Source organism: Cnephaeus nilssonii (assembly GCF_951640355.1).
Source record: "Cnephaeus nilssonii genome assembly, chromosome: 12".
NCBI lineage: Eukaryota > Metazoa > Chordata > Mammalia > Chiroptera > Vespertilionidae > Cnephaeus > Cnephaeus nilssonii.
Window position 1 is genome coordinate 11,034,363 of NC_137083.1, and position 25,914 is coordinate 11,060,276.

At 37.9% G+C, this 25,914-nt stretch overlaps 1 protein-coding gene across 2 annotated transcripts in view; it reads left to right on the forward strand.

Moving 5' to 3' along the window:
* Positions 1-25,914, forward strand: part of SKAP2 (src kinase associated phosphoprotein 2) — a 145,485-nt gene that overhangs the window by 79,747 nt on the left and 39,824 nt on the right. For both annotated transcript variants that reach the window (XM_079786403.1, XM_079786402.1), the window contains exons 5-9: positions 1,389-1,466; positions 2,716-2,799; positions 13,554-13,678; positions 14,548-14,611; positions 15,018-15,155. In XM_079786403.1, the coding sequence (XP_079642529.1) occupies positions 1,389-1,466; positions 2,716-2,799; positions 13,554-13,678; positions 14,548-14,611; positions 15,018-15,155 (489 nt within the window). The remainder of the gene's footprint in view (positions 1-1,388; positions 1,467-2,715; positions 2,800-13,553; positions 13,679-14,547; positions 14,612-15,017; positions 15,156-25,914) is intronic.

Below are 25,914 nucleotides of genomic sequence, written 5' to 3' on the forward strand. Positions count from 1 at the left end.
CAACATTGGTCTTAAATTTACAGCGGCATCTATTCATTCAAATTAATGATACAGTTACACTAACATATAATATTTAATTATAACAATAAAACCTAACATTTGATCGAATGTCTGCTGTGTGCCAAAGGATTAAAGTTCAGAACTAAATTTATTTCGGGGACAAGGGTGTGAATTTTGATAGTGAAATGGAACTGGTAAGGTAATTGTGAATTTGTTAGAATGTTGTATAATGGCTGTGTTGCGTAGTTTCTCATGGTGAGATAATGTAATTGTGGTGTCTGGCAGCTCTTCTTTTGTTACCTGCCAGATAGGTTTATGTTAGCCTCCATGAGTCCTTATTCCTACATTTGTATAGTTAATTCTCTGAGTCACTGTGAGTCTTCTTAAATGGTGGCATGCTACTGATCATTGTAGGTATAGTGAGATGAGATCTAAATGATGCGACAATTCATGTTTTTTAAAGGGAATTTACTACTTTTTACATCTTGTTACAAAATTTCAATTTCTATCATCAAAAGTATTTGGTGTTTATATGTTTATGGTGCTATACAAATCAAATGGGTCTTTTAAGAACTTAAAATCTAGGGGGTTGGAGGGAGGATGAAGAGGGTAAAGGGGACAAGTATATGGTGATGGAAGGAGACTAGACTTAGGTGTTGAGCACACAATGGAATATACAGATGAGGTACTATAAAGTTGTACACCTGAAACTTATATAATGTTATTGACCACTGTTACTCCAATAAATTTAATTTAACAAATCTAAAGTATCTAAAGGGATGACTATTACTAAACTTTTTTTTTAAGTTTACATGTGTATTAAACAAACCCTAGATATTGGACAAATATCAAAAAAGGTTTAGACAAATGAATTTCTCTGTGAGTACAACCAGAAAGAGAATTTGGCTATGGGCTCAGAGAAACAAATTTTAGCATTTGCTTTTTGGGGAAAATCATTTTATGTTTTGCTTGACAAGAAGAGGGACATACAAGTAAGAGTCAGCATGTATCAAAATTCTTGAAGAGTTAATCCAACATAAATATAAAGAAGCTTACATGATTTATTTGAAATCTCTTTCAGGATTTCATTTCATTTATTTATAGCGGTTTCCTAGTCCTTTCCTTAGACTATGGGTCAAAAAGTATTGCCCTTTAGAAATCATTCTGTTACATAATATTGCTGTATTTGGGGGAGCATAATATATTAAGACATAGGAGTATAGAAGTATTGTTTTTAGGAGGGGGAAAGGGACTCCGCTATGGAATGGGTCTGAAACAAAGCTAATAAACTTGGGTTGAATGTGTTTGGGTAATTAAACGTACACCTCCTGGTACTTGGTTTTTCTAAAATGGGTTGCTCACTACTTTCTCTTCTCTACTTCCCACAGGAAACCAGTTTCCTCCGGTGGCAGCACAGGACCTGCCTTGTGTTTTTAAGGCTGGCTACCTTGAAAAACGCAGAAAAGGTAAACTAAGATTCTGATGAAAAATCTAAAAATGGTTCTATCCTTCGATAAAAGATGCTTGCAGTGTACGTGTGGAGCCAGTGTTCTCGTTAGGTGATGGAAGAGTTTTAGGACTCTGAGAAAATCTGGATGACATTATCCAAACCAAAAAGTACAGCTTTTAGCTCTAAATAATCTTTATAACCAACATTTGCTAGGTTTTTAGTTATCAACCCCAGTTATTTGTATCGATTCAGGAGCTGTCCCCTGCCTGTCAGAGGAAGGCGCGGGCCGTGACTGTAATCTCAGGGATGGGATTTCTCCCCGCTGTCCGACCACCGAGCCGCAGGTTCTCCTGCGCCTCACCTGGCATACAGCGTGCCTGCAGTGGTCCAGCCCAGCCTGGCCTGTTTTCCACCATTTTCTATTCCTCATTCAGTGTTCCTCTCCATTGGCTACGATAATTGGGAGTTGACCATATGGTCTCACTCTTTCAACACCAATATATAATGGAAATGAAATACGGAGGAGGTGTGATGATATGGGAAATGAAAAGCAGAAAGTCTCTCCATTCCCATTCTGCTTATCTCTCAGGGACTCCCTTTGGGCCTTTCTATTTATATTCCATTTGCTTTCCTGAGCTTTTTAAGCTGACTTTTAAAGCTGAAGGAGATAATAGAAATAATCTAGGTCAGCTCCTCCCCCTCCTTTTCATAACAGATGAGAAAATGAGACCCAGATGAATCCATTCTCTGCAGGCTGTAGAGTCCGATGCTGTGTGGACCGTCCCCAGAAGGAAAGTTTGTTCGCGTTCTCTTGACCCCATAAACGTGGCAGCTCCAGCTCTGCCTCACTTTATTCCTTTTAGCTTAGTTTTTGTCTCTTGAAAAGAAGACACAAATGCATTAGTCCTAGAATTTTAGAGCTAAACAGGAACCTTAGAAATCATATTAACTAACATATCCTTTTACAATAAAGAACTGCCTGGCTGGCGTGGCTCAGTGGTTGAGCATTGACCTATGAACCAGGAGGTCAGGGTTCGATTCCCAGTCAGGACACATGCCCAGGTTGTGGGCTCAGTCCCCAGGAGGGGCCGTGCAGGAGGCAGACAATCAATAGTTCTCTCTCATCATTGATGTTTCTATCTATCTCTCCCTCTCCCTTTCCTCTTGAAATCAATAAAAGAAATACATTTTTAAAAAGAACTGGTGTTACGTTTACATATGTTGTGTATATTATCTAAACTGTTTCCTTTCCCCCTTTATTGTAGATCACAGCTTTCTGGGATTTGAATGGCAAAAACGGTGGTGTGCTCTCAGTAAAGGAGTCTTCTATTATTATGGAAGTGACAAAGGTAGTATTGGTGTTCAGTTATCTAAACTTCTGTTGCATGAGGGCTTGGGAGCTATGTTTCAAACCCTCCCCCCCCCCATTTTTTTTTTTTTTTTTTTTTGGTATGGAGTAAACTGAAAACAGATGGAGAAAGAATAACTGAGAACTTTAATAATTATAGTCTAAGACTGATTTATAATTCTATTTCATTATTTGACAAATTCTCCAAATTCCAGAATGCTCTAAGAGTTAATACAATTATGTTTTACTGAATTAGCAAAGAGAGTAAAATAACTCTCCATGTGGACTTTCACCGTAGGAAATACTTATCATCCAAGCTATAGTTGTAGAATCTCTGGAGAAGTTAAGACCATTAGGATTATGAGAGTTTAGCTGCTTAAGCACTTCAGCTATATTAACTTGTCTGTGCAGTAAGGTACTATTATTAGTCCCATTTATTTTACTGTTTGAAACACTGAGAACAGAGAGGTTAAGTAACTTGTTCATGGTCACAGAGCAGGTAAATGGCAGATCTGGGCTTTGAACTTAGGCATAATGGTTAGAGTCTGTACTATTATCCACTATTGTCACTATATTAATTTAGAAACAACAAGATATACCTTGTAACTTCATTTGCTAATTAACAAATCTCTTAGTCATAGTTTAGATAATTTTAACTTCATTATTTGAACAAATAAAGTCATAAAATATTGAAATTTAAACAGTATAAGTTTTTATTTCTCCTAGGAAAAGAAGGTCAGAAGTTGAATATTATAGAGTAAGGGTCATACAGAAATAGCTAACATTCATTTCCATAAAGAACACTTAAGGAGAAAAGAGACATAAAAGTTTAATATCACTGAATATAAGCTTTCCCATGGAATTCTTATCAGTGTTGTCACTTGTGTTGTTTGGAAATTTATGTTTTATTTGACATTATTTGAATATGTTAGTTTTTTTCTTATTATAATACCAGAGGCCTAGTGCACGAAATTCTTGCATGAGTAGGGTCCCTAGGCCTGGCCGGCGATTAGGGCCGACCAGGGCCTTCCGGCTGCCTTCCAGGGCCTGCCTTCATTCCGTGCCGCTTCCTGGTGGTCAGCGCATGTCATAGTGAGTGATCGAACTCCCGGTCTCCTGGTCGAACTCCCAAGGGACACTCTGCATATTAGTCTTTTAAATATATAAATTAGGCAGATACGATGAGTCTATTTCAGATAAATTTGAAATACATGCATGATGCTAGAAGTTGATCTCACCTTTTGACTAATAGAATTAACATATTAAGAATTAATTTAGTTGGTAGTTTGCATTCTGTCACTAATTTACAATATGTTCAAATGTAATAATGGCATCAATGGAATATTAGCTATAAATAACTATTAACAAGCAGCCTTCCTTAAGGGAAGTAGGTGATTTTGTCCAACAATTTAGAGCCCAAGTTTAGTTATGATTATCATACGTCATTTATGTGCATTACTAGTATAGAAATACTAGAGGCCCAATACACGAAATTCGTGCAAGGGGCTCAGCCCTCCCTCGCAGCCCCAGCTTTGTCTGGAAGGTCGTTCGGCTGTCTGGTCTAATTAGCATATTACGCTTTTACTATTATAGATAATTTTGTACAGCATCATGAACTGACATCAAGATCTTACTTTTCTATAAAGAAATATCCCCAATTTTATAAGACCAAAGGAGGGAGGTTGCAAAACCTTATGGTTTGGTTCAGTTTGGCTTCTCATTTCTAATTTCTTTCTCAATCAATGAATATTAATGTCTGTTTCCTCCACCCCAGTCCTAACTGGTATATACCAACTGTTAGGGCAGGGATTCACCAGAGTTTCCCAAAAACCCAAGGAATGTTTATGTTTATTTCAAAGGCTAATGTTCATTAAATAAATTCTAGGGCTTTTTTAGGTGGTGGTAGTGGTGGGTATTAGTTAAATTCCCATGTCTAGTCTTATTTGTTGAAACCTTTTGGTAACAACATTCTTTGTAATTTGTGTTTTTAACTACTTTGTGATCCATTTAGCCAGCTCTACCACCACGAATTTTTAAAAATTATTCCAGCATTCCTTTCTTATGTGGATGCTTGAAGATCTGGTTTATATTTCTTTAAATTCTTCCCTGTCTGTTACTATGAAGCCTCCTGTTTCCATGGAGATTTCAAATCTGCTTTTAGTGGTTCTTTTCTCTGTGGCTGCTTCCTTTGGCCAGCTCTTTTCCTTTTAGGGACTTGGGGGAGGGAGAATCTATCTTTAGACAGTTTTAATTGCTTGTTCGTCATGATCCCAATGTCCTTCCTTTGTATCTTTTTCTTTCCAGGAAAATGTATGTGTCCTATGATTTTTTTTTTTCTCATGTGAAATTGGGTAACTGATTTGTACAGTCTTGTTTACCTAAACTTTGGAAAGAGCTATTTAGATATATGAGAACTATAATCCTCCAACTAAGTAGGATTTAGATAAATGGATTAGAGGGGCGCAGAAGGAGTTGATACACTTACTAGGTTAAACTGTACTTGGTTACTGCTTGACAGATACATTGTTCATATTTGCTAACATACTGTGTGCGCCCAAAACCATTTTGACCCGTCAAGATAGTAATGGCTTAGAAAGAGTAGCTCCAGTCTCTAGGGTAAAAGATGCACTTACCTTCATATCCATAAATATTATCTGTATTTATTATTCATGGCCATTTGGGGCCCTTGAGTAATAAATATATATATAGAGAGAGTACATATTTCATCACTTCATAAAATGGCATCCATCCTTTCATCTCCTTCCTCTTCCTTTGATTGTTCGAATCTCATTCATCAAAATTGTTTGGTCCTACATGCTGACACTGCCATCAAGGTAGTCACTCATTCACTCATTCATTCATTTCTTTATTTGATAAACATCTATTGGATACGAGGCACTGGGAATCTTAAGATAATCCTGCCTTAGAGGTACTCACAGTTTAAGTGAGAGGCAGAGAGGAAGTTGTGTGATTAGAAATGGGGGCTGGATGGATAAACTGATCATTTCAACCAGGTCTAATAAGTGATTTAAATAAACTATCTTTGGATCACAAAGGAGGGGTGGCTAAGTGCCTAGGGGAGTTAGGGAATACTTTCTGGTGGAAAGGACATTGGGCCTTAAATAATGAGTAGGAGTTTGTCAGGTGATGAAGGGTACAATGGGCATTCCAGGCAGGGGAACAGCAGAGATTGTGAGTTGCAAAAAAGCCTTGGATGAGATCAAAGAGATCAAAGCTGGGATCAAGGCAGAGCACAGAGTGTGTGAGGGGCGGGAGCACGTACAGCCAAAGGAGCCGGTCAGGATCTGATTAAGCCGAGGGCTTTATGGCCAGGTTTAGTTTTTAGGAAGCAATCCTAATAGTATTGTGGGGATGGATTGGAATGGAGAGAGAACGGGTCAGCAGGATCATGTCAAAGGATTCTGAACCAGAGAGGCTGAGAGGCAGACCTCGCTGGCTCCACAGTCATGCTCTTGGCACAACCTGGTTATCATCAGCCTTCAGCAAGCCTGTAAAGGATGGCTCACGGAGGAGCCTGTTGCAAACTCACGTTTTGTTTGGTTTTCCCTTTTACTTTTTAACCTCCATGTGATCTTGGATCCGCATAATGAACCTTCCTTATCTCTTCCCACTTTTGCAAGGGGAGTGGTTAGTTTGTAATATTCTCTTCTCTTCCCACGGGAGAGGTTTTGCTGCCCCTAGCCTCCACTCTCCAACTAAAGAAACTCCTAGTGCCATCCAGTATGTGGCAGCTGCAAGTAGCCTTGGTCCTACCAGATCATCCTAAATGCATCTCAGAAGTTATTTATTACACCGGGTGGGTGTAACTTGTTTCAGTGTTGTATCTTTTCTAATGACTAGGAGTCATTAGAAAGTTGGGCTTAATACAGATCATTTAAAATAAAACATTTAGGTTGACAAAGAAATAAAATTTTTATTGAAGTTGACCTCTGCTCTCTCCCTTCCGCCACAACCTCGCCATTGATAGGAAAAATAGGATATATCTGTTCAGTTTGGACAAAAATTATAAAGTGTCTTTTGATGTTGAAATAGCATCAAAGTTCTCTTTGAATATTTAAAAATATTGTTAAAGGACAGAGTGTATGTACAATTGGAAGTCCTGTTGTTTTATAATGACAACGTTAGTAACAGCCCTAAAAGCTTACCATTTCCCCCTGACTTATTTGATAGAGGCAAATTCCTGGGTCAAGGTACCAGCATGTTATAATTATATGATAAATATGTATAAAATGTGTAAATGAAATAATATTTTTAAAATTTATAGTATAATTTTGTTTGTGTAAAGAAGGATGATACCTTAGTTATTGTTTAAGACAGGGGAATAGTTAATTCTACTTTTTATCAGAATTATTGCAATTTTATAGGCTTTGAGGCCTTTGATATGCAAATATTAACTTTATAATTTATCACAATAAAATGTGAAATAAAAGGCCTTTATTTCTGCCTTTATATGTAGTTAAGAGACCTTGTAACAGTATAGAGAAATTAAAATGTACACCTGATATTCGGTAGGATTTTATCAACATGTAGAGATATTCAGGTACAAATTAAGTCTTATGAAGGGTCTGATGGTGACAAATCATGTTGGTTTGCAGTAAACAGGATTCAGTTTGAATTAAAATATATCTACTTCCATATATAGGTTGAAAATATGTAGAGATTGAAGGTAGATATATTTTAAATCAAACTGTGCACTGCTATAACTATCATGTAGATATAGATATATGGATGTTGCTGTACCTATCTGTGTGTATATATAGAGATAGATAGATACAGCGACCAGTAGACTTTCTTTGAACATCTGTGTGTCAGGTGTTATTAACACAAAGCGGCATAATACATCGGCTCAGAGGAATGGGCACAGAGGACCCATAAAACAGTAGGATATGTAGAAGCTGGCTCACCGGGGCAGTAGGTGAGTGAAGGCTCTCAGCCAGGAAGGGATGGGGTCAGGTTGTTACATGTCAGGAGTCTGGCCTTTCCTGTCTAAGGGACAGTTCAAGTTTGTAAGGACTGAAGGTTAGTAGATGGCATGAGAAACTCTGATTGGGTGTTGGAAAGATCACATTGACAGCTGTCAGGAGAAGGTGAGACTGAAGGCAAGATGTGTTCCGGAGCTGAGAGTGGCTGAGAGGTTGTACCAGCTCACATGCGTGAAGGAGCTGCAGGTTATCTGAAACGTGTTGGCCGCTCTCCCCTGCACGCGTAGCAGCCGGACCCTTTATTCTCTCACTATCGTAGGTGGGATACGAAGATGTTCTCTGTGTAATGTTTATCTTAGCAATAGCTATGTGCTGCGATCAGCTAATAGACCATATCACAATTATTACCTGAATTTCAGTCGTAGAGAAAAACAATAGGTATAGTCAAAAAAGGAGAAACGGGGCTTTAAATTCCCGTTCTACAGAAAGGCCTGTAATGTATTTGTTCTCTTATTTACAGATGCTTCATACTGTTGTGTTATCAATCATGTTTATGCCTGTGGTTGAAAATGTGTGGCTGTATTAAAAAAAACAACACTTGATTTTTATTTTAAAGAAATAAAAATGTTTGGGAAATTCCTAAAATTTCCTCTCCCAGATCGTATGAGCCAAACTCTCAATTCTAACGAGCATGCTTCCCTTTGAGCCCATCAATATCACCTGTGTTTATTATTCAGAGCCATTTGGGACCTTTAAGTAAAAACACATATAATTTGATATTTCCTCACAGTATAACTCCAAACACCGCAAGTATATTGCTGAGTTAACATTAGCAGCTGTATTTCTACGAGCTGTATAAACAAGGAAAATGTTCACATGTCTTTAACTGAGGGCCTAGAACAACTTGTTAATCAGTTTGATCAAGTGTTTTGGAAGGGTTTAGTATTAAGGTGTGTACTTTCCCTCTTGCCTGCTAATTAAATGAGCATTAATACTTATGGAAATAGCATGAGTTATTCATTAGGGAGAAAGGCCTCAAATACAAGAAGCAGGCATCAAAAACTTCTGAACACATTGCATATCTTTCTGTCCCCTAGTCATTTGTCCCAAGGTAGCATTCTTGGTAAAAACAACAGAAACTAACTTTGTTCAACTACGTAGAAAAGGAGATTACTGGGAGGATATCTACTCCCAGACAGAATTGATGGGAGGGCCAAACAACCAGGCTCAGAAAGCAGGCAGGGACTCAGGGAGGGAAGATGGCCAGGACTTCAGCCCCAGTGTGGCCTCGGGGAGACACATTGCTGGGACACACTGCTGCCCTGTGATGCTGCCATTGTGCACCTGCTCCATCCGGTGAATGCCTCTGCCCTAAGGATGGATTCTGAGCTCCCCTCGGATTCTTCTGTTACTCCAGGTGTAGGTCCCAGGCTGGAGTATCTGCTTGGCTGATCGGATCAGGGAAAATCTACCTCATTCCGGCATCTGTGGGGGGAAGCTGGCTGTGCCCTGACAGTCCCAGGACTAACATGGGAAAGCTACCTGGATTCCGGGGATCCTCAAATGACGAATGCCCACTGCTTATAGGAATGCTAGGTGATTTGGCATGATTTAGTTATGTTTATACTGGATGTAAGATGGTAGGAAAATAGTTGGTGTTTTAAGCATATTTTCTGAGAGCCAATAAAGAAGAGAAAAAGGAAATATATTTGCAAGAAAAATAGGACTGATTGGGTTTTGGTAGGTGGTAGTGGGGTGGAGGGAGGAAACATGGGGACAGTGGATGAAGAATGATGTTTAGTTTTCTGGTTTGGTGGCTCAGTTAATGGAGGGGCCACTTATTGAGAGGGAGGACAGAAAAGAAGGATCGCAAGTGTTCTTTCTTGAGGTGATCTCCACTGTGGGCACGGTATATTCATTGTGCCTACAGGACATTGTACGAGATGGTGAGCAGATGAAGATTTGGATGTGCAGTTCTGAAGCTGGACTAACATGGGAATTACGAGTCACAAGCATGTTGATAGGAATTTAATCCTTGGGATCGGATGCGGTGCCCAGTGAAAACTGTGAAGTGGGGAAGACAGGGATTTAGAGCGTAACCCTCATGGTTGCGTGAGAGATGGGCACAGGGAGGGGAGCCCATAAAGCAGCTGAGGAAGTTGGACCCAAGTTGCAGAGGAAATGCAAGATAATGTTTATCTTCTCTACTGAGACTTCCTAAATTATATGTTCTAGAACAGTGGTCGGCAAACTCATTAGTCAACAGAGCAGCAAACCGCGGTTCGCGAGCCGCAGTTTGCCGACCACTGTTCTAGAACAATCGTTTTTCAAGCATTAAATGTCTATCAAAATCACCTGGTGTGCTTGTCAAAAATTTGGTTTCCTGGACCCACCTCCAGAGATTTCTAGATAGCAAGTGCAGAGTGGTAGCCATTGCTGTATTTTAAATATATATATATTTTATTGATTTTTTTACAGAGAGAATGGGAGAGGGATAGAGAGTTAGAAACATCGATGAGAGAGAAGCATTGATCAGCTGCCTCCTGCACACCCCCTACTGGGGATGTGCCCGCAACCAAGGTACATGCCCTTGATCCGAATCGAACCTGGGACCCTTGAGTCTGCAGGCTGACGCTCTCTCCACTGAGCCAAACCGGCTAGGGCTATTTCTGCATTTTTAACCGGCATCCAAGATGATTGTAACGTAGGTGATACTGGAAATGTACCTTGAGAAACGCCTTTCCAGGAGACAGTGTGACAGCAAGGCCTTGGAATCAGACTTACGTTAGGGTCCTGGCTTTTACCACTTACTGGTTGTGTGGCCATGAGCTAGTTGGTTACTTCCAGGCTTGTTTTCCCGTCAGTGCTGGAGATATAATAAAAACCTCCTCTCTCTCAGAATTATTCCAAGGTGTATATGAGATATACTCCATTAAATTCTTGGCATACAGAAGGAGCTCAGTAAACATCAGTTGTCTTTTTTGACACTTGAAAAACCCAGAACACAGCTGTAAACCTAAAAGCCGGGGGAAGAGAAGAAGGAAATAGCTATCATCAACCTCATGCATTTTGTTTTGTAAGAAATCAGAGCCACCTGCTTTTTACCTTGAGCCTACTGAATTAGAATTGTGTAAAATTAAGTTACTGATTTAATAGATTTCATTATCTAGGTTTCTCCTGGCAGCCTTTAGTTCTATAGACATTAAATTCGAACAGCATGATATAGGCAAGGTTAAAGTGTGAAATAGAAGCTGAGGGAAATTTAATAGAGGGACACACACCTAAAAAGTCTTGAGGGCATCGATGTGTTGTAACTATAAAAACTAACATTCAAGTTAATACTGCTAGATCATCAAGGAAATGTTAAATTATGTTTAAAAGAATTGTTTGAGAAGTGGGGAGATACATATTTCAGAAAGATTTCCATTACAATTACTAACATTTTAGAGCTTGGGCACTAAAGGAATAACCTTCTGCTATTTGGGAAGTTCACTGAAATGAAATATTTTATGCATCTTTTAAAGTCTGGGTAGATGAACTTATATGACCGTATTTCTCTTGTGATTGACAGGTTACTATTTTTAACAATCTGCCTCAAGTCAACAGGTGACCTTGAAACTATCCCTGCACTGGGGAACTAACCTATTTATAAATTATTATGAATTGCCATTGAATGCTAAGGTTTCTCCTTTGTCTCTGTCTCAAAGAGAGGCTGAATTGAAGGGAGAAGACCAGGGTCTTATCATAGCCATATTTTGCTCATTTCATGTCTTGAGCTTCCTATCTCACACTGGCTAATTGGAAATATGGCGAATTTATGGTTATGGATTTGCAAAAGCTATTGAGAAAGAGTAATAAATGTCCCTCCATTTTCCTCAGTCTTTCTGGTACTATACTCCTACCCCGACTTGGATGTTTATATGATTATTTATCCTCTAATATTCAAAAATCAACTGAATAGGTCTAGGTATAAGTTGCTTCTGACTACTTTCATGTCTTGTAGTGAAAATTTAATCCATTTGCAGTCTAGTGGATCATTAATGTTTCTCGAGCACTTAAATTTGTATTGAGTGAGTGTGCGTGTGTGTTTCAATGAGAAGGCAGAAGAGGTCTGGTAAGGTGTTACTAGCTTCTGTCTCACTTTACCTATAATGCTACCTCACTTGTTTTAAGTGTTCAGTATAAATTTGTTGAATGAGTGGATGAATGACTTAGTCTTCTTTGAGAATATTAGAAGAACCAACTGTACTTAACCATTCATTATTATTGTTGTTATTGTTCCCCAATATTATTGTTCTAGCTAGGTATTTTGCAAAATATGTCCTGGGAGTACCATTCCATAAAATGTTCTGTGAAAAAGGGTTCCGTGGACAAGTAATTTTGGGAAATGCTGCATTCTAAATCTTTCTCCTAGAAAGTCAATTAATATGTGAATATATTAAGGACCTCAAGAAGGGCTGCACTAACAAAACCTGTTTAAGTTTATTTAATTCAGAATTTCCCAGACTTACTTGATCATAGAAACCTATTCATATCCCACAAAGCATATTTTGGTAAATTCTGCGTTAATTTTTAGAATTTTTCTGAGTTCATTGTACACTGTTTCCACAAAGCAAACTTCAAATTTTTGAATCTGAATTGTTTATTCAGTCAACCAAAGAGATGTAAATTATGAATAAATATGATTAGAATGTCCAGATATAAGTCAGGAATTGCTAACTCAGATGATTTTTCCATTGGATGTTTTGAACAAGATGCAATCCCAATAACCTTTTAAAAATGTATGTTACTTCAGGCATTAAATTAGTATATTTAAGAAAAGAAGGTATTATTTGATACATTGAGCTGAGAGAGCCCATCACCCCACGATATGGAAGCATTTTTATATTTGCCCTGAGCTCAGTGAGGAAGACAGCTGTCCTTATTATTTAAACTAGGAAATAATGTAGGAAATAAACCTATAGCTGCACAGCTTTCCTATGAAAATGACATAACTGGGTGAAATAGGAAAGCTAATTTTATTAGATCAGAGTGTCAAATCCGTTGTTGTATTCCTGCTTTATTTTTCTTTAATATCTGACTGAAGCTCAACTCCTCTTTTCTTTTGACACTTCATCATATGAGATTCAAATGTGCTTTATTAGTTTAATTGTTCACTGACTGGTTAAGAAACCTACTTTCTTTGGTTTGGTTTTAGTAACTAATGCTTCTCTACTTGCTTTACCACTCCTCTCCATCCAAATACTTTGTTTTCCCCTCACATCTTTTAATAATTAATTTTGTTTTGTTCTGCTTTGTTTTTTAAAGTTAGAGTTTAATTCATGTGAATTTAGGAATTTTTTAGAAGAAACTTTGCATTTTAGAGGCTTTAGGGGGTGGTGAGGGAGGATGGTGATGAGAAGAGATAGTGGTAAATAAAGCCCAGCAATCTTCATCTAGTCAGGTTCCCCACTGGCTTACCAAGTCTGAAAGAACCACGGGTTTGTAGAGGAAATTCAAGAGTTCCAGTTCTTGAAATTTTTGTACATAAAAGTGTCTTATTCCCATAGATGCTTCTAAAGAAGACCACTATCTTCATACCTCTTCCTCCAGTTCACTAATATATCCTTTTTAAACCCAACCATCCCAAATACTTATGTGCTTTTAGAATTAAAAGTGATATCTAGAAACATTATTTTAGCATTATGTTACGAAAGCAATATTACCAAAAATGACTTTCAGAATTGACAAAGAAAATCTAAATAAAAGATAATTGGCCATTTGTACTCAACTGTAATAAATGAAATTTTGACTTTCATTTTATCTTCCACAGACAAACAGCAGAAAGGTGAATTTGCAATTGATGGCTACCACGTCAGAATGAATAACACTCTTAGGAAGGATGCAAAGAAAGATTGCTGCTTTGAAATCTCTGCTCCTGATAAACGTGTCTATCAGGTTGGAGTTTTTATGTTGTTTTAAAATTAAGTTGATAAAATGTTCTGATTTCATTTATAAAGACATTAACATTTTGTTGAAACAACTCTCCCTGACATGTTAATAATAAAAAAATATTGGTTTTTATACATTGAACATTCATAGAAGAGGTAATACATTTTAAAAAATTCAGATTAGTTTCAAGTGATATCTTCTTGAAAGAGAACAAGCGAATATGTAATTTATCAGTTACCTCACATGTTGCATTTTATGTCTCTTTTAATAGAATTGTGTGATTTCTTAAAAGAATTGCATAGCAGAAAGAGTAAAATTATCAAAAGAAAACTATCAGAGTGTTAATGCAGATTGCATGGCTTGGGGTTGTGGGAGAAAATGAAGGTAAGGGCACGAATGAGCTCTGCAATTCAGGAGCTATCAGTGAGCATCAATATGGAATGTATGTTTAATAAGTTTTAAATATCTGAGATTGCAGTTGAAAGCCAGTTAATTAAGTTGTCAGATAGTGTGTTGGAATCTGACAAGAACATTTTTAAGAAAACTGTACCCAGCAGTCTAAAGAAATTCATGGGTGTCTTCTAATTGTCAAGGGCAAATTTTGTTCATCAGTTCTGTCTTTGACATTGATGAAGAGAAGCAGCTTTTTTTCCAGCACAGCTGCCAGCTGCTGATCAGAGTTTCAAATCCATCATCCTCTGCTTCAATTACGTAAATTTGTCAAAATTAACTGTACATTATAAGAAGCATCCTTGCAAGAAAAGTAGTACTAGACATGAAAAGAATTACTAATGGTCTGCAAGAAATGATAAGAATGGGACATACTTTCTTTTCTGCTGTGGTGATTTTTCTTGTTATTGTTTGTTTTTTATTAGTTCACAGCAACTTCTCCCAAAGATGCCGAAGAATGGGTACAGCAGCTGAAGTTTGTATTACAAGGTAAGAGCAATCAATTGAACAAGTTATTGCAGCCTTTAAATACTGAATAACTGAAGGATTTGGATTTTCGTATGTCAAAAGCTTATTGAATTTCTGTGAGAATGACCAAGGGAACATGACTGGTATTAATAATAGACCATTGACCGCAGATTTAGAAAAGTATTCTGTAAATTCCAATTGGCAATTTGATATTCCCATGTTTATGCACAAATCAGTTTTATAAAATGTTTTAAGTTAAGGATATAGCATATAATGATATTGTGATTTTGTAGGGCTACATTCATTTAGAAAATGGGGTTTTGAAAAATCTCTTTTGCGTTTTTTACAAGTCATAAACAAGTAAGAATTAATGAGTTTAATGGCATTATACATGCAAGATGTTTGCTTCCCAAAACGTGTGTTGTAGATATGGGATCTGATATTATTCCTGAGGAGGATGAAGAAGGAGGAGAATTATATGATGATGTTGATCATCCTCTACCAACCAGCAGTTCACCAGCTAGCAGTCAACCAATTGATGATGAAATTTATGAAGAACTTCCAGGTATTTATTGTCTGGTTATTCATTTAGGATTTGGGGACTTTTATTTACTTTTAATGTCATCAAGTTGACAACTTAAGTAGAAAATGATGAGCTATTAAGAACAAGGACAAAAAGAATCTTTAAAATTCTATTTTACAAAAAGGGTTCTGCTTGAGGTATTTCAAGTGAGTGGATGTACACTTATGAAAAGTGAACGGAATGTTAAAGTGAAGCAGATACAGTCCTAATCTCACGGGACTTTTGGCTCATTAGCATTGTTTATGCTACATAATTTTTTAATTAAAAAATTGACTTGCTTTACAGTTTTTTCCACCAACTCACACATCATTTTTTATTTATACATCTTGGAACTTCCATTAACCAGAAGTTCTATGCACACCCCATATGTCAACAACTTCTGCCTCACGTATTCCGCCTCGCTCTAGTGTTTGGCATTGTCTTAGAGGAATATTGTTGAACTATAAACAAAGGCCCTTTGAAGATTGGATTTTTCTTATTTCATATTTCATCGATATGAATGTTTTCTTATTCTATGTTTTTAAGCATGCTTTAGTGTTTGTATGCCTTGGTATCTGTTACATAACAAAATTAATTGTTTATCACTTATAGTTTTAAGGTCAACCTAAAATAGAAAGATAGACATGTGGAACCTAGGACACTTAGAATATGAAAACATTCAGGGAATTATTGCATTATTCTAGATGAAATGAGCCCTTTTTCTGGCCATTAAAAATCTGCAGAGAATAAAAAGGATTATAAGCAGTATAATCCTTTAACATCATCTAGAGAGGCTATTTTTCTCTGAATAGAACAATTTAATGACATAGTGTAAACCTTAAAATTGATTTCAAAAATACTTAAAATGTTCCAAATTAATGTACAAATGTCATTTTCATTGAAGTCAGTAGAGCATAGTAACTAGCACATGGACTTTAGAATCAGAAAGAACTTTAAATTCTGGCGGTACCATCTAGCCCAGTGACTTTAAAAGTCAATTTCTTCACTTATAAATGGGAAGAATATCATGGCGGGGGCAGGGGGGAGGGAGCTAATGTAACTAAAGCTCTCAGCACCATGCTTGAATCATAGAAAGTCCACACTAAATTGTACATCACTATTATTTTCATTATTGTATCTGGTAAATTCTTACCAATGCTTATATGAGGTTAAAGAATAATTTTCTGAACAAGTAAGAATTAGTGATTTTTAAAAATATATTTTTATTGATTTCAGAGAGGAAGGGAGAGGGAGAGAGAGATAGAAACATCAGTGATGAGAGAGAATCATTGATCAGCTGCCTCCTGCACACCCCACACTGGGGATCGAGCCCACAACCCAGGCATGTGCTCTGACTGGGAATCGAACCGTGACCTCCTGGTTCATAGGTCAACGCTCAACCACTGAGCCATGCAAGTCGGGCAAGAATTAGTGATTTTAATGGTATTATACATTCAAGATATTATAAAAACTACTCAAAATATATGTCTGCATATTGTCTTTCACTACCCTAGAAGAAGACGATTAGTATAAAAGCATACTTTTGTGGGGAATAGTAATCTGTATACTTTTGTTAATTTTAATGAGCTATGTGTTTATAGCTCCACCTTTCTGATTCATCCTAAGGAAATGACATCTGCCGTAGCATTAGTCATCCTCAAATAGGGAAGAATATTCTCTGCTTGCTTTTATCACACCATATCATCAATACAATTATTTTAGTTTAAAAATGTTCTTAAGAGCGTGTGAGAATGTATACTGATGTCAAATGGAAGAGTATAATCTCTTTCAATATATTATTGTCATGTGCATTTCACTCCTTTAAAACCCTGCAATGAATGAGTCACATTACAGTTGTTGATTAGCTGTTAACTAAGTTGTGTTTCTTCAACTTGATCATTCTCTCCTCACGCTCCCAAATAAAATATTGGTAAAGAATAAAGATCAAATATTCATAGTCATTTTTGTAAGAAAGGCCCAGTGCAAATCTCCTGGAAGTAGCTTAAAATCTCAAAAATATGAAACATCTTTTATTTTCTCTCACTACAGATGTTCTTCTTTTCCCTTTTTTTTTTTTGGCCTGGGGCCATATGATTGTTGGAAAAAACTGGTTACTCTTTAGTCTTATTTCTTGCTGAGGTACTGGAAGAAACCTAAGCTGCTCTGGGATTCCGTGGCCCCTGCCTGGGACCCAGTTGCTGTACAAAGTGATTGAGCTTGTAGGGCCTGCAACTGTGCCCCGGAGGGAAGCTGGTGCAGGCAGCTGAGGAATGTCTAGTCTTCTTTCTTCCCCAGTGGAACCGAGGCCCGCGTCAGCATCTGCACGGTTCAAGTTTGTCAAGTTCCAGCCAGTTGCTACAGAAGGGGTTTTTCTTAGTAAAAGCCCTAAAGTTGTCTCTTAGAGTCAGAGCTTATTTAATAATTAAATAATTACACATCTAAATTTAATTTAATAATTAAATATCTAAACCTAGAAAGGTAACTTTTTTCCTTTAAAAAGAAAAAAAATCCTGCCTCCAGGATAAAAATTAAGCTACTTGCTTTCACTTAGGTGAAATAGGAATATAATTCTGAGAGGAAGTGAAAACAGTAGAAAAGCAGTGAACGTATTTACAAACTGTTGGTGTTTTTCCAGTTCTGTACAAAGAACTGCATTTCTCAGAAATCTGACTGGTTAAATTCCCAGAATTAATAAATATGACCATTTCAACACAACTTTCTGTCAATTCCGTATAGTTGAAAACTAATCCCCTTCGTTGAAAGATAAAGCCTATAGCATGTTTGAAGAAAAATCTAAGCATTCAATATATATTACTTTAAATCACAGAGTTCTACTGAGAAAGTACAGCTCTTATTCTAATAAATGTATTTTAATGTAAAATAAACCTGCAGAGTTTAAGTCTCAAGAGTAAGAAGAAGGAAACACTGTTTAAAAAATTGTATTGCAAAATATCCCTTGAAAAATGTTTATAATCTATGGGAGTATAAGTAGTTTCATTGTAATTGTTTTTCAGTTAGAATATTCTAACTTTATTACAGCAGCTTCTCTTTAATTTCTTGTTCATTAATTTTTAACTAACTTCATAAAAGAATAAGAATAAATTTTTAAGATTTCTTTGCATTTAGGGGATTTTACATATGTACAGAAGAGTTGAGAGTGCGACATTTCTGGGGAATATTAAAAGTATGTGCCTTTTCTTCAGATACCCTACTGTTTTGATACCTTTTATGTCTTAGGACCTATTAGCACAGGCCAAGTCAGGTTTGCTTACATTGTGATATAACTCCAGCACGTTTGTGTTTGCAGAGCTAATGTATTGATCAAAGGGCATTAAACTGTTCCATAACACAGTAATGAGTTCATTTGGCTTAGCACGAATTTCAGAAGTAATTGCTCATTTTTTTCCATTAGAAATGTGGAGGAGCATTTTTATTTGATTTTTGAATCATGAAAAGAGAAAACAGTACGTGGGAAATTGCCGCAGAAATTAACCCAACTTGATCATCTTTTCTAGTTACCATGTCACTTGCTTTTTTATTTTTTTATTTTTTATGTCAGGAAATTATGCAGAAGCAACAGAAACAAAAAAGATTTTTCTAGATATAGACTGAATAGAATTATCCCAGTAACAATAATGGAAACCACTCATTAGTCTATTAATCTGTAGCTTTCAGGGGAATTGCATTTGAAATCCTTCTGGCAAGTGGACTAGCGGGAAGGTGGCAACATTAAGCAGGAAGACAAATTTCCAGTTCCATTAACCTGTTTTTTAAAAGCGTTAATTCATTCCTTTTTAAAAATTTTAATGACAGATTGAACTATTCTGAGCCAGAAAAGGATGTTTTTCTCATTTGATCATTCAATTTCATTTTAAATTTATTCAGTCCAACTATCTGTATTGAAAATGAAATATGAAGCAAAAGGCAGCTGTTAATTTTTTTTTTGCAGTAAAACTCGTATATATACATAAAAAAGAATAGTTTGGGTATTTAAATTTGTAGTACTCTCCAGCAAGTGGACACAAATGCTAACATCATCAATAAGTAGTTAAAACCCCTAAAATGAATTCCAGCTCTATTTTCTTGCTGAAAGATAATCAGTCATATTACCAAGTTAATATATGCCTCTGGTATTAACATCATTATAAGTGATGGTATGTTCTGGTTTCACCAAAGAATTTTTTTCATTCCTTCTTTAGAATTCAATGGGAAGATCCCAGTTGACTTTCATGGAACCACATATATTCATCATTTTAATATGTTAATTCAGGCAGTCTGCTGGCATTCTTTTTTCTAAACTATGGTACTGAATGATAAAGTTATAATATATGGTGTGATTAATTTTTTTCACAAGTAATTAACTAGATGAGAGTCCATTTTTTGGATGGTTTTAGCTCTGAACTCTGCTGAGAGGGTTATCTGAAGTTATAGAATATAAGGAAAACGTTCATAAATTAGGGTCACTGCACACATCTAATGGTTTATATTTTTATCTTTGTTGAGTATAATGTGGTTTTAGTGTTATTATAGAGTTGCCAATTTCATCTAATTTATCTAGTTAAGAGGATGTACTTTTCAGTACATATAGAAGACTCATGGAAACTGATGGTATAAAAGTTCACAATTGAAATCTCAACACATTTTAATGAATCTGTATCAGACAGACTATGTTCTTTAACTACAATGAAATTTAATTAGAAATCAACACTGAAAAGATAGTTAGAATTACCCAAGCCCCACCCCCTCCCCTATTTTGGATGCTGAAAAATAATCTTCTAAAGAGCTCTTGAGTTTAAAGAGGAGCTCACAGTGGAAATGACAATGTGTGCAGTTCTGAGAGACAATGAAAACAGTGCAGATAAAAACTGGTGGCCCTGTGCTTTACCCATAGTTCCAGGGAAATGGGGATGAATAAGACATATGAGAATTATCCTTAAAGAACAGGAGATGAGGGAACAACCAGAAAAAAAGACTATGAAATAAATGTGTTTAAAATGATTAAAGAGAACAAAAGAAGGAATAGAAACTTCAACAAGAGAAAAGGACTCTATGAAAAAAGATCAGATTTTTCTTTTTAAAGAACCAAGTTGAATCACTAGACATTATTGACTGTTTGAATTATTTAGCCACCAAATTCTAAATTTTGGGACTCACATATTTATGTTTACATTGCTTAGGGTACCCATTAGAATCATATTAAAAATTCTGAACCAAAAGGTAACCAAATGTCTACCACTCTAATCAGACTAAAATGCTAACATTTATAAAGCAAGAAGAACAATTACACTAATAGGGTAGGCTATTAAGATTTTTCTATGAACCAACCTTAGATGAAGAATCCTAAAATGGTGCCACAGGTCAGTTATTCACACTGTAGGTTTTGTATCTGTACCTAATTGAGTCCTTTATCTGTGAGCCCCAGAACTCTCAACAATTAGTTTCAAGGCATTGCTTCCAATCACCTCTGTATCAGACTTTGTAACTGGAGTCTTCATTCCGCAGATATGATTTGCATCCCATGTAGAATATAAGCAGATCAGAGCCTGCTTTTGTTTTCAATTCCTTCGTGCTTTCAGAAGACAGAATATGATAAAGTTTGTAGTGGCTTCACAAAAATGTATTTGTGGGTTTTTTTTTAGCTTCCAGAACACACACACACACACACACACACACACACACACACACACACACCCTCACCCTCCACGAACACACTCAGACTGCAGCAGGAGAGCAGCAGGCTCCACTATTTTTGCAGATAGGTCTGCTGGGAATATCAACTTCCTAAGAGAACTCAGCTGCTTACTTTAAAGCCATGATTAATAAGAATGGACAAGTTCAACAAAATGTCAGTGATAAATATAAACGCTCTTCATATCTGGCCTCAGCAAGTGCTACAGTTGAATAAGTACAAAGCCTTCAATAAAGGGTGGGGGAAGCAGTCTAACTTAATTAAGCTTAAGTGAAATTTTACTTTGATTTTGTTTCAGATAAGACATTTTTTCTGTAGATTTGCTCCTCCTTATTAGAACCTCATTAGAACTCTTACAAATAACAACTCCTTCAGGCTTGCGGCCCATTGGCTGCGAGTTTGACATGCTTGCCCAGCCCCTTGTTCCTTATTACAGGAGGTGAGGAGGGGCAGAGCCTTTTTCTCGGAGGTGAACAAGGAGACTGGGATGCAGAGCTGCATTTGAGGGCTCTCTTTGGAACCAGATCCCACATCTTCTGCTCCCTTGTCTGGGGCCTCTTCTCATAATCCTACAACTCAGTTCTGTTTCTCTTTAGCATTAAATTCGTGGGAGGGCTTAGTTCGGCCCCTGTCTTCATGGTGTCTGTTCACCTGCTCACTCCCTCACCCCTGGCACTTCCGTTTTCCATCCTTATCCCTTAACTAACACAGCTTCCTCAAAGTCACCAGTCTTCCAGTCAGTGGTCTCTGTCCTCAAGTTCATCTCTGGAAATTTTATTTTCCTGGCCACCCCTTTCTTTTTGAAACTGTTTCCTCCTTTGGCCTTTCCCATTTTGTTTTCTTGTTACAGTTAATATTTATAAATAAAGACCTTGGCACTGTTTTATTTATTTTAAAATTTATTTATTTCAGTTGCCTCCCATTCAAACCCTAACCAGGGAGGGGGAGGAAGAGAGGGGGGGGAGAGAGAGAGAGACAGAGAGAGAGAGAGAGAGAGAGAGAGAGAGAGAGAGAGAGAGAGATCGATCAGTTGCCTCCCATACTCATGTCAACCAGGGATCAGTCCCGCAACCTGGGTCTGTGTCCTCACTGAGAATTGGACTCACAACATTTCGGCGTATGGGATGAGGCTCCACCCAACAGAGCCACCTGGCCAGGGCCCTGGGCACTGTTTTAGATTCCTCTCTTCCTGATGCTTGCTGATGGTTTCAAATGGTTTTTCCTATTTATCCTTTATTTCTGTAATAGTGAAGCTTTTTGTTTCTACTCTGTCTTTTCTTCTCATCATTTGTTCTCATCATTACGCATTTAATTAATTGCTTCAAGACATGCTCATTGAAGGTTTAGGCATAAAAAAGGCAGGCTTGATGGTCTCTATTAAGATAATGACAGATTATCTTATCTAAGTGCTACAAAGATAAGAGGATGGCGTGAAAGGAGGAACTGTTTTATATTCCATGGCCAAGGATGAGGTGACAAGTAAACTGAAACCTCTGAGATAAAACTAGCAAATGCAACAACCCACATGAAGCACCTTCTAGGCACAGGGGACCCCAAGTGCTGCAAAGGCCCTGAGGCCGGAGGATGCTGAGGGTTTGGGAATCAGAAGGAGAAGCACAGGGAGCCGCGCAGGCAGAGGTCAGAGAGAGCCTGGAGAGATGGGTAGGAGCCAGGCCAAGCAGGAACTCTGTAGGACAGAACTGACCTTTAACACCGTCTTGTGAGCATAAATGACAGTCGAAAGATGTGCGCTGAATTACTAAGGTGAGACTGGCATCTGTAATTACGTGGGGTTGCCCATGGGCATCAAATGCCGCTTAATGGTCCTGGGTGACAACAAAATTGGACTTGGAGCGCTCTTTCTCTCCCCTCTCTCTGGGCAGCTTTACACCTTCAGGTATGGCTACGTGTGCATGCACGTGGTTAGAACAACGTAACAAAGTCAAACATCTTCACTGCCTAGCCAGTTCAACAAAAGAACTTAAAAGATGATATAAAGGTAATTATAACAACCATGGTTGACACTCGGTGCCAGGTAGGTACTTTTCTAAGTATTATTTCATTTAATAAGCCCACATATTTTATGGCTTAGGTACTGTTACTTCCTCTATTTTACAAGTAAGGAAACTAAGGCACACAAGGATCCAGTAACTTGTTTAGGGTCACAAGCTAGGACCTGGTGGAGGTGGGGTTTGAACGCAGGCATTCTGACTCTAGAGTTCAAACTTTCAGCCAATAGCTGCCTCTTCAACAGAGGTAAGAATCACTTTGTCCTTAGCTATCAAGCAAGTGTTTACTGGCACACACGTACAAAAAACACGAAAAGAAGAATACATCAACATTTTCATATCGGGCCTCTCCTCTGAGCTTTGGCCTCACATTTCAAGTGACTTTTGGCTATCATGGCACACTAGCACCTAAGATCGAATGTAGCATCCTCCTTATTAACACTGCTCTTCCTCCTTTCTGTGCTGTTCCTATTAACAGCATTAATCATCACGCATGTTTTAAAAAGTAAAACAAGGGAGGCTGGGTGGGAAGAGATCAACCAGTGAACTTGTATGCATATATGCATAACCTGTGGACAGAGACAATAGGGTGGTGAGGGCCTGGGGGGGGGGAGTGGAAGGGAGTGGGCTGGAAGAGGTTAATAGGGGTGGGGGGAAGGAGGACCTATGTAATAAAGATTTCCAAAAATAAAATAAAGAAAAGAGTAAAACAAAACTCAAAACTATCCTTGATTCCCACCCCAGTCCAGTCAGTTGCCTGTTGCTGCTGATTCTGCCTCTAACGCACCATCCATGCCACCTTCTGTAGCACCATTAATTTGAAAAGGAATCAACAACAATGGGACATTTTTATGTTGTTATCTACTGTTCTGTAAATCTTATATTCATATTTTACTTTTCATGTGATTATTCAGCAAACAAGCAAATGGATGGGTCTTTATAACGTATCCTTATCTTATTTACAGGGACCAAACCTTGTATGTCTTGGCATCCCCTAGAGAACTTAGACGAGTGCCTTCCTCATGAGAAGTTAATAAGTATTAAGTAGTCTGTAGTTAGAGGGGCCTGTTAGTTAAATTAGGAGAAATTCTTTCTTTATGATGATTTGTTTCCAAATAGCACCAATTACTGCAGAATCCCAAAAGAATGGGATACTGCCCCACCAGCATGGTTCGGTGGTTGAGCATTGACCTGTGAACCAGGTCACAGTTTGATTCCCAGTCAGGGCACATGCTCAGGTTGTGTGCTCCACCCCCAGTTTGGGGTGTGCAGGAGGCAGCTGATCAGTGATTCTCTCTCATCATTGATGTTTCTATCTCTCTCTCCTTCTCCCTTCCTCTCTGAAATCAATAAAAATATATTTTAAAAAGTAAATAAATAAAAGAATGAGGTATTAAACAGTATACTATCGGTGGTACATTGAAGTATGGCTGGTCTCCCAAAACCTTGTTAAAATCTAACATTACTATTCCAGTCAGCATAGTCTCAAATAAACAAACTACATTGAGTGATGAAAAGCTCTAATACCATCAATCCTTTGTACCATTAAGGACAGATCATCTGTAAACAGCAGGCCGACTGGAGGTACCAGTTCCCTATGGTAGGTTAGTCATCTCAAGCAAGACATTTTCCAGGAAATGGCATTCTCCTGTACTTCTACTCATTTATAAAAGACCACAGGTAATGTAGGTCTAAAGAGCACAGGATCATAACTATGATTTTTAAAAGCTGACATGTGCAAGGACAAAAATCAGAGCACCTAATCCTATATAATAAAAGGCTAATACGCAAATCAACCGAACGGTGGAACGACCGGTTGCTATGATGTGCACTGACCACCCGAGGCAGACTCTCAATGCAGGAGCTGCCCCCTGGTGGTCAGTGTGCTCAGCTAGAAGCCGGGCTCACGGCTGGTGAGTGTAGCAAGTGCGGTGGCAATGGTGGGAGCCTCTGCTGCCTCCACTTCAGTGGTAAGGATGGACTGCCGGCTTAGGCCTGCTTCCCTTGGGAGTGTGCCTAAGCTGTCAGTTGGACATCCCCTGAGGGCTCCCAGACTGTGAAAGGGCACAGGCCAGGCTGAGGAACCCCCTCCCACCCCCCACAGTGCACAAATCTTGTGCACTGGGCCTCTAGTGTAACTAAGAAATAATGAGCTTTATGTTTAAAAATAAACTCAGATATGGAAGGTTGCATAAGCAGCTTTAAGAGTAGCAAAACAGAGTTTAAGAATCAATGATTAGATTGATACGGGGTGTGGGGGTTTTAAAAATTACCCTTCAAGCCACTACTTTGATTCAGTGGACACGGAGGAGTCACTGAGGGTTTAGAAAACGGGAAGGTTGTGGTCAGTATTCAGCTTGCTCACTCCTGGTGCCAGTCGTGGCTTACATTAAGCCCTTTATTTCCCTTCTCCACTCCACACCCTTTCCTTCACGAGGCAGGCTCCTCTTCTCAGCGCTCTGTTTACATGTCCTGCTCCTGATCTCACATCCCTCATCTCACTTCCCTGGTCAGCCCATGTTTCCTTTCAGAAATTACCTTACATCTCGGTTCCTCCTGGAAACCTCGCTTGATTATGTGGGTCAAGGTAAAGGTCATTTACACCCATAATAAAACATATCTCCCTATATTGCTTAAGACATAACTAAGAGACAGTAACCTCAAAGTATGTAAATATACATGTGTAGACACTTTAAAATATGTGAGTTTTGAGCCTGGTTGCTTATTAATATTTTCTAAGAGTCCAGCATTCATTGAGAGGTATTCTGAAGAGATCATCTAATGTTCTAATAAATGCACTGAAAAGGAAGGATGAAGGACATGAAGTGAGAAAAGAAAAAAGAAAAGCCCCACATTATATAAGTGATTCAGTGCTTCATTTTTCACACAAGTTATTATCAATTACTCAAGTTAGGCACTGTGCTAGGCACAGGGGAATGCAGTGTGGACCAATAAAATTCAGAGTTTGTTAAATAGAAGTGAAAAATATAACAAATACCTAAAAAGAAATAGTTTTGAAAAAGTTATCAGAGACTGATGAGAAACAAAGGTCAAAGCCAAGTCT